This window comes from Prionailurus bengalensis, chromosome B3 (assembly GCF_016509475.1).
Source record: "Prionailurus bengalensis isolate Pbe53 chromosome B3, Fcat_Pben_1.1_paternal_pri, whole genome shotgun sequence".
NCBI lineage: Eukaryota > Metazoa > Chordata > Mammalia > Carnivora > Felidae > Prionailurus > Prionailurus bengalensis.
In genome coordinates this window covers 71,120,058-71,135,044 of record NC_057355.1, presented here as the reverse complement: position 1 = coordinate 71,135,044, position 14,987 = coordinate 71,120,058, and the positions used below count along the sequence as shown (strand labels likewise).

The 14,987-nt window shown below is 35.4% G+C and overlaps 1 protein-coding gene across 1 annotated transcript; it reads left to right on the top strand.

Annotated features, from left to right (window-relative positions):
• Positions 1–7,929: 7,929 nt before the first annotated feature.
• LOC122467891 (olfactory receptor 4K1) lies at positions 7,930–8,865 on the top strand. The gene has a single exon (XM_043554467.1). It carries the CDS (start codon positions 7,930–7,932, stop codon positions 8,863–8,865), a length of 936 nt encoding a protein of 311 aa, XP_043410402.1.
• Positions 8,866–14,987: the final 6,122 nt, after the last annotated feature.

The window sequence follows — 14,987 nt, the reverse complement described above, 5'->3', positions numbered from 1 at the left end:
ATCCTGCAGTGAATGAGTGAGTGAGAGGAGAGGAGAGGAGAGGAGAGGAGAGGAGAGGAGAGGAGAGAAAAACCACTGGATCAGTTGTGATCATGTGATATTCAGCATCACATATTACTCATATTGCAAAACATTGTTTATCGAATTAAAATTTATTACAAATGTTTGCTCATCTTGTGGGACACTCATAGAAGAAGTTATTCACAGTTCAAGGCTTTACTGTAATTAGAAATAATTTGATTCAAGTTAGCCATAGGGTAAAAGGAAAGCATTAGCAGTACAATCTCTAAAAATGCAGAGTAACAGAAACCTTCAGGAGAAACATGAAGTGCAAGGCACTTCAAGATGGTCCTTAGAAGATCGAAAAGGGAGAGAACAATCTGAAAGCAGAGTCAAGATACAGTATTTTGCCATAAGTATTTTACTTTTTTGTCAAGAGCTACATTTCATCATAAATATTTTTCTTTGGAGAAGATCCTTGCTATATAATATGCTGTATTTTCAATATCCTGAAATTCCAATATAAATTTTTCTCAGGACCTAATACACAAAGGATACCATGAAGTACTGAAATGCCAATAAAAAGCTGTAGAAATCTTAACTCTGTTTTGTGATAGCATTCTCACAATTAAAGAAAAAAAATAGCAGTCACTCCCTAACCCTCTGAAACATTTACAGTTGACTCATTTCTATATTGGCTCTCCTACTTTGTCACAATATAGTCCTTAGGGAACTTAATGGTCCTGGTAATCTATACATAATAGTTCACTATATTGAAAGCATGTAGTGATCAGACCTGTGAGCAGAAAGTGACATAAAACAAGGGTAAGAGATAATCCCTAACATTTCAGGGATCAGCCAAATCATTCAGGTTTCAAGGGTTCGAATACTCTGGGACATGCTATATAATCCCCTCATGGACATACAAGACATGTAATTTTGCTTTGTACTTCTTACAACTGATAAAGACATACACTGCTTGCAGGCTCAATGTATATTGGAGGCAGCATAAAGTTGCTTTGTAGACACTACTTTGGTACAATTTTAGTTTGACTCATACAGGATTTCCAGTTTTCAATAAATTCTGGTACTAAGTCCAGTTTTGAGTGCAAGCTTCCTTGCTACTCAGACTATATAAACCAGGAAAAGCAGAAAGAGAGGTATGGATGATACATAAGAACATTTTGGGGATGCCTGGGTAGCTCAGTTAAGCATCTGACTTCAGCTCAGGTCATGATCTTGTAATTTGTGGGTTTGAGCTGTGCATCAGGCTCTGTGCTGACAGCTCAGAACCTGGAGCCTGCTTCACACTCTGTGTCTCCCTCTCTCTTTGTCTCTCTCTTTGCTCATGCTCTGTCTCTCTCTCTCTCAAAAATAAATATTAAAAAAATTAAAAAAAGAACATTTGGTAAATCTTTTGGTAAAGTCACTTATAAGAATGACAATACTAACCCCTAGGATCCTAGAAAAGAAGCCCTGCATCCTGCAGCAGAGAACTACACACTGACTGAAAAGCAAATCCTAGCATGCTACAGGACCTGTCAGAGACTGAGTTCCTAACCACGGGTTCTCAAGTGACTATGACACTAACACTGCTCATCTTGAACAAGTATTAACAAGTCACTATTTCTAGCTGTCAAGGCAGCAAGCCATCATGTATTGTAACCAGTACATCTGGGAACGGGCTGAAATAGGTATAAAAGCATAAATAATCAGCACCATGAAATAGTCCAGAATTCTATATTACCTATTTCTGTTTCATCAATGCCTTTACTTCAGATCAGTGTTATGGCTTTATAGAAGGGTTCTATAAGTAGTTTGACTCTATCTTGATGCAAGCCAAAAAATGGACTACTGTGGCATTCTAGCCCACTCAGATGACTCTAACAGAAACTGCTGAGGGAAAATTCTGTTCCTGGGAAGAGCCAGAAACATTTCATTCAATTATCAAATTTGGGATGGAGAAGTGGTCCTAAGTAAAAATAAATATGAATTCCTGGACAGTGAAAAATAGTTTTGATTGTTTGTTTAGGGGTTTTGAAAGATCAAAATTGGAAAACATGGGAGAGAAAAATGAGGACAGATCTATGGGAGTAAGCACAAAGTGTGTGGATTTCTGCATTTCATATCAGTGCCCATCTGAGACCAAAACCATGGAATCCCTTTTATCAAGGTTAGTTCCCAATACCTGATCAGCAGAAAGGACTGATCCAGAAAACCTGTTAAGGTGTCATTCCTCAGTAAGACCACATCCATTTAGTGGCAAGTCAACTACATTACACCCCTTCCTCCAAGCAGGGCATAGTGATTTGTCCTTATTGGGACTGACTCTTACTCCAGATATGGGTTTTCCTTCTCTGCCTGGGATCCCTCGTCTAGGACATTATCCTAGGAGTATGCTTTCGTTAGCTTCTTAAACAGATAAAATAAAAAATGATAAATATTTTCTTAAAAATAAATATTTTTTGAAAGAAGTTACTTTATATTATATTTAGATTTGATTTAGAGACACTAATTTTTTGTCAACACTGATTCTCTCTAATCAATAAAAGACCCATGCCTCCCTATATCTTTTATTCCTTTCATATTTTCACTGTTTTAAAATTTTCATCATGTGAGACCTGTGAATTTATGATTAAATTTTTCCAAATACTTTATATTTTATCTTTTGTTTCTGCTCTGAGTGGAAACTGTCCTTCATTGTATTTTATTTGCAATTTTATAAAGTTGTTCTTAGGGGCATTTGGTTGACTGAGTCAGGAGAACATGCAACTCTCAATCTCGAGGTCATGAGTTCGAGCCCTACATTGGGCATGGAGCCTACTTAAAGTTTTGCTCATTAAAATGCATTTTTAAAATTATTTTGAAAATCATACTTTTACCAAATATTCAAGATATAAATGCATAGAAAGTAAAACTTTAAAATATTTCCTAAACTTACTATTATGTATATAGTAAATATATTTCGCCAGAGCTTATACTTTTAAAAATATTTACATTAGTAATTCACGTTAACTCCCTTTTATACATTTCTTTACCCATATCATTTTCTTTCCAGTCCAGAATTTGTATTACTAAGACATTTTAAAACTTTTTTCATAAGTTTGTCCATATTTTTGTTTTGGTTTATAAAAATGAACACAAAATTATTTTATCAATATCTGTTTTGACATGTTTTATAATCTCACACATATTCAGATACAAAAAGTTAATATACAAAAATAATTGTAATAATTGAATATATTCCATTACATCAAAAAATTATATTGCTTCACTCTCAAATTCATAGGTATGTAAGTTTTTTCCAGTATCACCTCTTTCAATCAATGCTGCAATACCACTGTTCATACATCACTAGGTATGTGAACATTTTACTAGGGTTTACACACACACACACACACACACACACAGGGAAACTTATTTTCAATTTCCTTCTTTAAAGAGGACCACTTGAAACACATCTACTTGCAACTTTTGGAAATCTAGAAAACTTAATATGTAAAATATAGTTGGAAAGACTGGTGACATATTTTTAGGGAGAAAGAAAAGATTTGTCATGGAAAAGAAATGACATCACCTTCAAATATTTGAAAAATCGTCATGTTGAAGTGAGAATATTTTGTTCTATTAAACTACTAATGGTAGAACCACTTGTGCACTTTAACAATAGATGGAACTGTCTTGGGAAGTAGGGAGTTCCTTATGATTAGAGGAAATCACCCTGATTTATTTTATTCTGAGAGAGGGAGAGTGAGCGAGCATTGGGAAGAGAGGCAGAGAGAGAGAATCTTAAGCAGGTTCCATGCTCAGTGTGGAGTCTGACGTGGGGCTTGATCCCACAACCTGGAATCATGACCTGACTGAAATCAAGAGTTGGATTCTCCACTGGCTGAGACACCCAGGCACCCCAAAACTGATTATTTTAACAGAAAGTTCATGGTTGAAAAACCAATTGCTGGCTGGTTGTCGGTGAAAATCTAATAATATTTTGCTTTCCTAGGTACCAAATAGTTGGTTAAAACAAAACACACCTTTTTTTCTTTTCCCTTTCAGGAAAGGTAATTTTGTAAAACATAATTACTCCCACTGCAGGGTGACAACAGATTTCTAACAGTAATTTCTCACTTCCCCAGTGAAATGAGTTTCCTAGAATGAGGAAGAAGGCTTTATATTGCCTTAACTTAGGAGACTGTAATTGTATGGTCCAGGAGCAGAGGAGGAGCCTCACTGCCTCAGGGCACAGCCTGAAGGGCTTGCTTCTGCTCAGCTTAGTGCAGAGACCAAGTTAAAATGCCTCAAGAATATATTGCACATATTTTCTGTATGAAGACTCAAAAGAAAGTGGGAAGCTAAGAAACTAACTGTGGGACACAAAATTTGGAGAAAATAAGGAAGAACTAAAGGACTGGGAGAAATCATTAAAGTGTAAATACTTCACATGCATTTGATCATTGTGTTTAGACTGATTTGTAAATTGTCTTCTAGATGCAAAATCAACAACTGGAAGATAGCAAAGGAAAGGTTATTGTGGTCTCAAACTGGAAACTCTACCTAGAAGAGGGAAATGCCTGCTCTCCACTTCTTTGTTAATTTCCCTCTGCATTGGCTTAAGGTAGCTCTGATTAACAGGGTCAGCATCAGATAAACAAAGGGAAGTATGCCATAACCATTATCTGTCCTTTCTCTGCTCCTCTCATGCTTTCTATTCAGAGAATATTTAGCCATTTGTTAAGCAATTATTTATTGACCAAAGGAATAGATATACAAAGTAGGTAAGTAAGGGTTAACCCTTATTGCTTTTTGCTGCTAGGCTTACAGGTAATCAACTATTATAAAACAAAACAATGAAAAGAAAAATTATGCATGTTTAACAGTTTTAAGGGCAAAGAGAGAGGGAGACACAGAATCTGAAGCAGCCTCCAGACTCTGAGCTGTCAGCACAGACCCCAATGCACGGCTTGAACTCAGGAACTGCAGGGTCATGACCTAAGCTGAAGTGGCACACTCAATAGACTGAGCCACCCAGGTGTAATATCATTTTCTATATATCAAACTTTATATTACATCAGGAATGGGGACTTCTCTGTTTATTTTGTGATCTGAAAACATTTTATCTCTGAAGTATACCAGCAATGAAAAAGTGAATGACTCATTAATGGAGAAGATTCTGGGTGTTCTGTGCATAGTACAAGGAATTCTGGGTGACTTGTATAAACTTCACATTTCCATATTATAACTCTGCACTTAAGAATTTTATAGATGGGAACGCCTGGGTGGCTCAGTCAGTTGGGCGTCTGACTTCAGTCAGGTCATGATCTCACCGATGTAAGTTTGGGCTCCACATCGGGCTCTGTGCTGACAGCTCAGAGCCTGGAGCCTGCTTGAGATTCTGTGTGTCCCTCTCTCTCTCTGCCCCTCCCCCACTCACGCTCTGTCTCTGTCTCTGAAAAGTAAATAAAAAACCTTAAAAAATTAAAAAAAAAGACTTTTATAGATGAAAAAAGCCTTGGAAATAGTCTAGTTCTATCGTCTAAGGTCAGTCACACAACTAGTAAGTGGTGTATATTATTTACCTTTTCTTTTTAAAAATATTTTTTCATGTTTTATTTTGAGAGAGAGAGAAAGAGAGAGCACAAGCAGGGGGAGGCAGACAGAGAGGGAGAGAGAAAATTACAAACAGGCTCCACACTGTCAGCATAGAGCCTGATGTGGGGCTCGAACCCACAAACTGTAAGATCATGAACTGAGCCACTCAGGTGCCCTATTATTTATCTTTTCTAATGAGGATCTACCTTAAGTGTCAAGAAGAAAATGAGGTATAACAGTGAACCTGGTTTACTCCACTTGGATTAAGAAAATCAGTAAATTAGAATAGAAAGGATTTTCCAGTTGGTTCCTGTATTTTGGAAAATGACAAATCTTATCATTCATTAGATATTAGAAGCATGGAATTTACAGAAAATTTCATTTTCAGAAAATCTTTTTTCAGAGATAAAATGATCTTTAAAATTTGTATTAATACCACTAACTTCATCTAACATGTGTTAACATGAAGCTTTCCCCATCTCTTCCTCCTCCTCCACCTCCTCCTCCTTCCTTTCACTTTTTATTGTTATCTTACTAAATTAACATAATATTTGGCAGGCTTTACACAATGACTCAAACACTGTAAGAAGTTCCTCATGGCATCACCTTAAACATTTTAATCTTATCGTTTTTTAAAAATTATTAACTGTAGTTCTTTGGGATTTTAGGTCTTAGGTCTTTAGGTCTTTTTCCTTTCTAATGTTTATTTTCCTCCTTCTCTACACTTTACATTGTAAATATATGATCAGACATGTGAGCACTGTCTCCATCTTTCCACATGGAGATAAAAATCCCATAATAGAAGTTCATATGAAGGTCAGTTCATGCCTTATTTGTCTGTTTATATTCTTGAGTAATTTAAGTTTTGGCATTATTCTTAAAACTAGATATCGTAATTCAACTGCAAAGATGGAAACCTGCGAAAGGGTAGGATTTAGTGCTTCAGCAACCGTAATGAAAACTTGTAACAGTTTAAACATTTTTAAATTGATATGTTTACCTGTATAATTTTGCTTTTAAAGTTTTAAATATTTATTAGATATCTGTCTGTCTATCTATCTATCTATCTATCTATCTATCTATCTATCTATCTATCATGGGAAAATATAGAGTACCAAGCTTCAATCAATATAATGACAAATAAATGTCTACTGTGTGCTGTTGGGTACATAGGACTAAAGCCAAAAATGATTCCTGAACCACTGGAGGTTATGCAGGATTTTCTTCTGGCTACATGGTGTCCAAAAAAACCCCCAAAAAACCAAACAAAAAAACCCCACAAAAACAAAAACAAAACAAAAAACAAAAAACCAAAACCCATCCAAGAGGCATTTACATACTAAACTTTATTCTTTTGAAAATCCATCATGCACTCAAAATGCACCATGTATAGTTATATGGAATATTTGAAAAAGGATGGTTTCTGAAAGTTGTCACAGATTTTGCTGAATCCAGGTATGTAAGATGTGTTTAGGAAAAGACAAAAAGCAGGGTCAGAATAAATTGAAAACATACTGGTGGTTCATGCAAAATCGATCTGTGACAGAAGGTAGACTTTGATAAACTACTGTTAAAAGGATGAAATAAACATTTTTAATCTTTACAGAAACTTTCAGAGTATAAACAGTGCCTCTTCTTTCCATAAATAATATGGCAAACTGCTTCTATTAATCTTCTGAAAACACTGTCAAGCAATGTTTTGATGTTTATGACTCTCAATTTCAAGCATATTAATTTAGTCCACTTAGCCTTTCTTTCAGGGCTAATTGCATCCATGCTTTGCTCCTGAGGTACCATTCCCACCTTCATTTTTATTGTTCCTTAGCATACCCTCCTCCAGCCAGGCCATTCAACAGATGGCTTCATGAATATGTCTTTCATACTTTTACCTTTAAATCTTTCTTCCTGTTATTCCTTTTGTATGAAACAGACTTCTCCTTCAGTTTTCGCTGCCAAATTCCAAATTTTTAAGAGGTTTTAGCTTAAATTTTATCTATTTCATGACAGCTTATCTCACCATTCTGGCATAATTTCTTTCATCTTACACTAATATTTGTTATATTATTGTATCATTTGCATTTGTTTGTTTTAGACTTAATATTTTTATTTTTTAATATGTGTATCTTATTTACCAAATCATGATAGGATCCACAACGTACCTTTTTTTTTCATACTTTACGTTCCATAGCCATCACAGATGTTAAATATTAGTCAACTGATTACATTAAACTAAATTGACTTTTAATTGAAATCTTATATTTTTTTGTCTATATACTAGATATAATGCAACAACTGTTATATTTTTCTGATTTTCTTTTACTTAGGTAACAGGAGAGTGGCTATATGGCTCACACAAATGAATCAGTGGTATCTGAGTTTGTGCTTCTGGGACTGTCTAACTCTTGGGAACTTCAGCTTTTCTTTTTTGCCATCTTCTCTTTAGTGTATGTGACATCAGTACTGGGCAACATCATGATTATTGTCATAATTTCCTCTGACTCACATTTGAACTCTCCTATGTACTTCCTACTCAGCAACCTTTCTTTTATTGATATCTGTCAATCTAATTTTGCCACCCCCAAGATGCTTGTGGACTTCCTTGTTGAGCATAAGACTATCTCCTTTGAGGGATGCATGGCCCAGATATTCCTTCTTCACAGTTTTGTTGGGAGTGAGATGATGTTGCTTGTAGCTATGGCATATGACAGATTTATAGCCATCTGTAAGCCCCTACATTATAGCACAATTATGAATCGGAGACTATGTATAATTTTCGTATTTATTTCCTGGGCTGTGGGTATTCTTCATTCTGTGAGTCACTTGGCTTTTACAGTGGATTTGCCATTCTGTGGCCCCAATGAGGTAGATAGCTTCTTTTGTGACCTTCCCCTAGTGATAGAGCTGGCTTGTATGGATACTTATGAAATGGAAATTATGACCCTAACTAACAGTGGCCTGATATCATTGGGCTGTTTTCTGGCTTTAATTATTTCCTACACCATCATTTTGATCACTGTTCATCGCCGGTCCTCCAGTGGGTCATCCAAGGCACTTTCTACATTAACTGCTCACATCACAGTGGTGATTCTTTTCTTTGGGCCTTGCATTTACTTCTATATATGGCCTTTTAGCAGACTTTCTGTGGATAAGTTCCTTTCTGTGTTCTACACTGTTTGTACGCCCCTGTTGAATCCCATCATCTACTCTCTAAGGAATGAAGATGTTAAATCAGCCATGCGAAAGCTGAGAAACCGTCATGTGAACTCCTGGAAAAACTAGGGATGACCATGAAGGAACATAATCCTGAATGGGAATGAAGAGACTCTACTGGATCGCAGCATCATGCCAATTATCTTTGCTAATGATATGGGTTACTGAATTATAAATTGGAGTTTTGTACTAAGTGCAAGGGTATTGCATAAAATCAGTTCCTGGTTTAATACTGAATATAATTTTAACCCATTTGCCATTGCTTATGATTCTAAAGTATAAATTATCTTGAAAATATTTGGTAATCCTTTTAAATATTTATAAACTTAGAGACTCTAATCTACATAAAATGCTACTCATGTTACTAAACTTATGATTCTCTTCAACCCAAACACATGACATTTTTATAGCTTGCAAACAAAATATATAAGCAAACTGATCTTCTGATACCTTCAACTTATTAATAGCATTTTTCCATATATTGACGTAGTAGAAAGAAATGTGTTTTACAACACAGATTTAACCTCATTAGTGTATGTTTGTTAGTTTATATTTTATTTACATACTGAATATTTTGGTCATTCATAATTTGGTTGTATAGACAGTTGATTCCTGAACAACATGGGTTTGAAGTGTATGGGCCCAATCATATGTTAATTTTTAAAAATAAATACAGTATAATACTGTAAATTTATTTTTTATGATTTTCTTAACACTTTCTTTTCTTAAACTTACTTTATTGTAAGAATACAGCACATAATATGTATAACATATAAAATACGTGCTAATTGACTGTTCCTGTTACAGGTAAGTCTTCCAATCAAACTTAGGAGTTCAGTTTTGAGGGAGTCAAAAGTTATACCTGGATTTTCAACTATGCATGGGATTGGTGCCTCATAATACCCACATTGCTCAAGGATCAACTGTATTTGGTTGTTTATAATTTTCCCTATCTAGTAATAGGTTACAGTAACATTTTTCTATTTTCCTTTAGATTGTTTAATATGCATTTGTACTCATTACAAACCTTTTTCTAGATATTTAGTATATCAGTAGCATATGCAGACCTTCCTCAAAGTATAATGAAGTTACATCCTGACAAACCCATTGTAAGCTGAAAATGCATTTAATACACCCAACCTGTTGAACATCATAACTTAGCTTAGGCTACCTTAAATGTGCTTAGAACACTTACATAAGCCTACAACTGGGCAAAATCATCTAATACAAAGTTTATTTCGTTAATAAAATATTCAATATTTCATATAATTTCTCAAATACCGTACCAAAAGTGACAAACAGAATGCTTGTATGGGTACAAAATGGTGGTAAGTATATTGTTTGTTTACCGTCATGATCATGTGGCTGACTAGGAGCTGTGGATGCCAGGATCATGAGAAAGTATCATACCAGAACATGATCAAAATTCAAAATTCAAAGTACAGTTTCTGTTGAATGCTTATTGCTTTCACGTCATTGTAAAGTAAAAAAAAATTGATAGGTCAAATCATCATAAGTTGGGGACTGTCTGTATATTCATTTTCCAAGTTTACTTATTTTCAAGTAGAATAAATTGATTATAATGAATTCTTCATTATTCACAGAAAAGGTTTAAAAGTTCCATATGTACTTAAAATATGCCAATGCACAAAGTGACAAAATTATTTGATGACCAACTCTGAAATCTATCCTTTCCTATTTCTTAGAAAGCAGAAATGGAAACGTGAGATTCATGCTCATCATATAGCAAAGTTAAAAAAATCTATTATTATTGTTTCATTTGCTAGCCAAAGATTTTCTTATGTGCCTCTCTCTGTGATTTACATTATGAAAAAGGCCTTGTAACAGAAAGATTAAATGTATTCTAACAATGAAGAAAAAAACAGCCATTTAACAGAAAACAGAAGGCTTGCAACTGTCATCATTCTGGATTCAGTATTTTAATTATAAGACATTAAAGTTAGTGGATATATGCATAGAAATTAACTATGCATGCTAAATCCTAGTGCAAGTTGTTTTTTAGATATAGACACATAACCTTTTAGAACCATATTAATACTTATTAGCTAAGGTTTCTTAGAACTTCAGACTTACTGGTTCATTTGTCCAATGTCAAACATGATAATGATCTTTTAAACTTGACTACTTTTTATATATTTTTATACATTGCCAAAAACTTTTAAAATATGCAATAAATATTAATGCAGTAATTACATTGTTGATAGCATTTTTTTTCCTTTTAACTCTGCCTTGCTGATGAAAATGGAAGTATACTAATTAAGGTCTCAGAAGGAAACAGAAAACACATTTGGCAGATATTTTGAATATAAGGAACAACTATTCCTACAAGTCCTGGCAGAATTAAATGACCTATAGGGGAACCACAGCAGGAACTTTTGCCACCCTTATCCTGAAGGACAAGACAAAGGAATGGAAACCAGTAAGAGTTGAAGGCATAAAGGGTACCACAGGATCAGAGCAGTAAAAGATGTAACTCCTGCCAGAATTTTAGTGATGTGGCAGAGAAGTAGAAGTGGTATCAGACCATCCCCAAATTTATTAATTTAAAACAACAAGAATTTAGTTGTAAGTCCATTCTGTTCCATTGATCTACCTGTCTGTTTTTGAGCCAGTACCACATTCTCTTGATCACTTTAGCTTTGAAATGTAACTTGAAGTCTGGAATTGTGAGGCCTCCAGCTTTGCTTTTCTTTCTCAAGATTGCTTTGGCTATTTGGGGTCTTTTGTGGTTCCACACAAATTTTAGGATTGTTTAAACTCTGTGAAAAATTCTGTTGGTATTTTGAGAGAGATTGCATTAAATGTGTAGAATGTTTTGGTCAACTTATCTCTGACAAAGCAGGAAAGAATATCCAATGGAAAAAAAGACAATCCCTTCAACAAATGATGCTGGAAAAACTGGACAGTACCATAGGATTTCACTCATGTGGAATGTAAGAAACAAAACAAATGAATATAGAGGGGGGAAAAAAGGAGAGAGGCAAACCATAAAAGGGACTCTTAACTGTAGAGAACAAACTGAGGGTTACAGGAGGGGAGCTGCATGATGGGATAATTCAAATGGGTCATGAGTATTAAGAAGAACGTTTGACATTTTAGCAATATTTATTCTTCCAATCCATGAGGACAGAATGTTTTCCAATTTCTTTGTATCTTCAATTTCCTTCATAAGCTTTCTATAGTTTTTAGCATACAGATCTTTTACATCTTTGGTCAGGTTTATTCCTAGGTATTTTATGATTCTTGGTGCAACTGCGAATGGGATCAGTTTCTTTATTTGTCTTTCTGTTGCTTCATTATTAGTGTATAAGATGCAACTGATTTCTGTACATTGATTTTGTATCCTGCAACTTTGCTGAGTTCATATATCAGTTCTAGCAGAGTTTTGGTGGAGTCTATCGGGTTTTCGATGTATAATATCATGTCGTCTGCAAAAAGTGAAAGCTTGACTTCATCTTTGCCAATTTTCATGCCTTTGATTTTCTTTTGTTGTTTGATGGCTAATGCTAGGATCCAACACTATGTTAAACAACAGCGGTGAGAGAGGACATCCCTGCCATGTTCCTGATCTCAGGGGGAAAGCTCTCAGTTTTTCCCCATTGAGGATGATATGAGCTGTGGGCTTTCATAAATGGCTTTTATGATGTTAAGTATGTTCCTTCTATCCTGACTTTCTTGAGGATTTTATTAAGAAAGGATGCTGAATTTTGTCAAAGGCTTTTTCTGCATCGATTGACAGGATCATATGGTTCTTATCTTTTATTAATGTGATGTATCACATTGATTTGTGAATACTGACCAGCTCTGCAGGCCAGGAATGAATCCCACTTGATCATGGTGAATAATTCTTTTTATATGCTGTTGAATTCGATTTGCTAGTATCTTCTTGAGAATTTTTGCATCCATATTCATCAGGGATGTTGGCCTGTAGTTCTCTTTTTTTACTTGGTCTCTGTCTGGTTTAGGAATCAAAGTAATACTGGCTTCATAGAATGAGTCTGGCAGTTTTCCTTCCCTTTCTATTTTTTGGAACAGCTTGAGAAGGATTGGTATTATCTCTGCTTTAAACATCTGGTAGAATTCCCCAGGGAAGCCATCTGGTCCTGGACTCTTATTTGTTGGGAGATTTTTGATAACTGATTCAATTTCTTTGCTGGTTATGGGTCTGTTCAGGTTTTCTATTTCTTTCTGTTTGAGTTCTTTCTGTGGGTGCTTAGGAATTTGTCCATTTCTTCCAGGTTGTCCAGTGTGTTGGCATATAATTTTTCAGAGTATTCCCATAATTGCTTGTATTTCTGACTGATTGGTTGTAATAATTCCATTTTCATTCATGATTTTTTCTATTTGGGTCATCTCCCTTTTCTTTTTGAGACGCCTGGCTAGAGGTTTATCAATTTTGTTTGTTTTTTCAAAAAAAACTCTTGGTTTCATTGATATGCTCTACTGTTTTTTTTAGATTTTATATTGTTTATTTCTGTTCTGATCTTTATTATTTCTCTTCTGCTGTGTTTGGGGTGTCTTTGCTGTTCTGCTTCTATTTCCTTTAGGTGTGCTGTTAGATTTTGTATTTGGGATTTTTCTTGTTTCTTGAGATAGGCCTGGATTGCAATGTATTTTCCTCTCAGGACTGCCTTCGCTGCATCCCAAAGCATTTGGATTGTTGTATTTTCATTTTCATTTGTTTCCCTGTACTTTTAAATTTCTTCTCTAATTGCTTGGTTGACCAATTGATTCTTTAGTAGCGTATTCCTTAACCTCCATGTTTTTGGAGGTCTTCCAGACTTTTTTCCTCTGGTTCATTTCAAGTTTCATAGCATTGGTCTGAAAGTGTGCATGGTATGATCTCAATTCTTGTATATTTATGAAGGGCTGTTTTGTGACCCAGTATGTGATCTATCTTGGAGAATGTTCCATGTGCACTCAAGAAGAAAGTATATTCTGTTGCTTTGGGATGCAGAATTCTAAATATATCTCTCAAGTCCATCTGATCCAATGTATCATTCAGGGCCCTTGTGTCCTTATTGATTCTGTGTCTAGATGATCTATCCATTGTTGTAAGTGGAGTATTAAAGTCCCCTGCAATTACCACATTCTTAGCAATAATGTTGTTTATATTTGTAATTAATTGCAATCTCCACATTCAATGCAATCCCAATCAAAATTGCACCAGCATTCTTCTCGATGTTAGAACAAGCAACCCTAAAATTTGTATGGAACCACAAAAGACCCCAAATAGCCAAAGTAATATTGAAGAAGAAGACCAAAGCAGGAGGCATCACAATCCCAGACTTTAGCCTCTACTACAAAGCTGTAATCATCAAGACAGCATGGTATTGGCACAAAAACAGACACATAGACCAATGGAATAGAGTAGACACTCCAGAATTGGACCCACAAACGTATGGCCAACTCATCTTTGACAAAGCAGGAAAGAATATCCAATGGAAACAAGACAGTCTCTTTAACAAATGGTGCTGGGAGAACTGGACAGCAACATGCAGAAGAATGAAACTAGACCACTTTCTGACACCAAACACAAAAATAAACTCAAAATGGACAAAGGACCTGATAGTGAGACAGGAAACCATCAAAACCCTAGAGGAGAAAGCAGGAAAAAACATCTCTGACCTCAGCCGTAGCAATTTCTTACTTGACACGGCTCCAAAGGCAAGGGAATTAAAAGCAAAAATGAACTATTGGGACCTCATGAAGATAAAAAGTTTCTGCACTGCAAAGGAAACAATCAACAAAACTAAAAGGCAACTCACTGAATGGGAAAAGATATTTGCAAATGACATATTGATCAAAGGGCTTGTATCCAAAATCTATAAAGAACTCACCAAACTCCACACCCCAAAAAACCAAATAACCCAGTGAAGAAATGGGCAGAAGACATGAATAGATACTTCTCTGAAGAAGACATCCAGATGGCCAACAGGCACATGAAAAGATGCTCAATGTCACTCCTCCTCAAGGAAATACAAATCAAAACCACACTGAGATACCACCTCATGCCAGTCAGAATGACTAAAATGAACAAATCAGGAGACTATAGATGCTGGAGAGGATGTGGAGAAAAGGGAACTCTCTTGCACTGTTGGTGGGAATGCAATCTAGTGCAGCTGCTCTGGAAAGCAGTGTGGAGGTTCCTCAGAAATTAAAAATAGATC

Coding starts and splice junctions, on each gene's coding strand:
- LOC122467891 (XM_043554467.1), top strand. CDS start 7,930: ATGGCTCACACAAATGAATCAGTGGTATCTGAGTTTGTGCTTCTGGGA.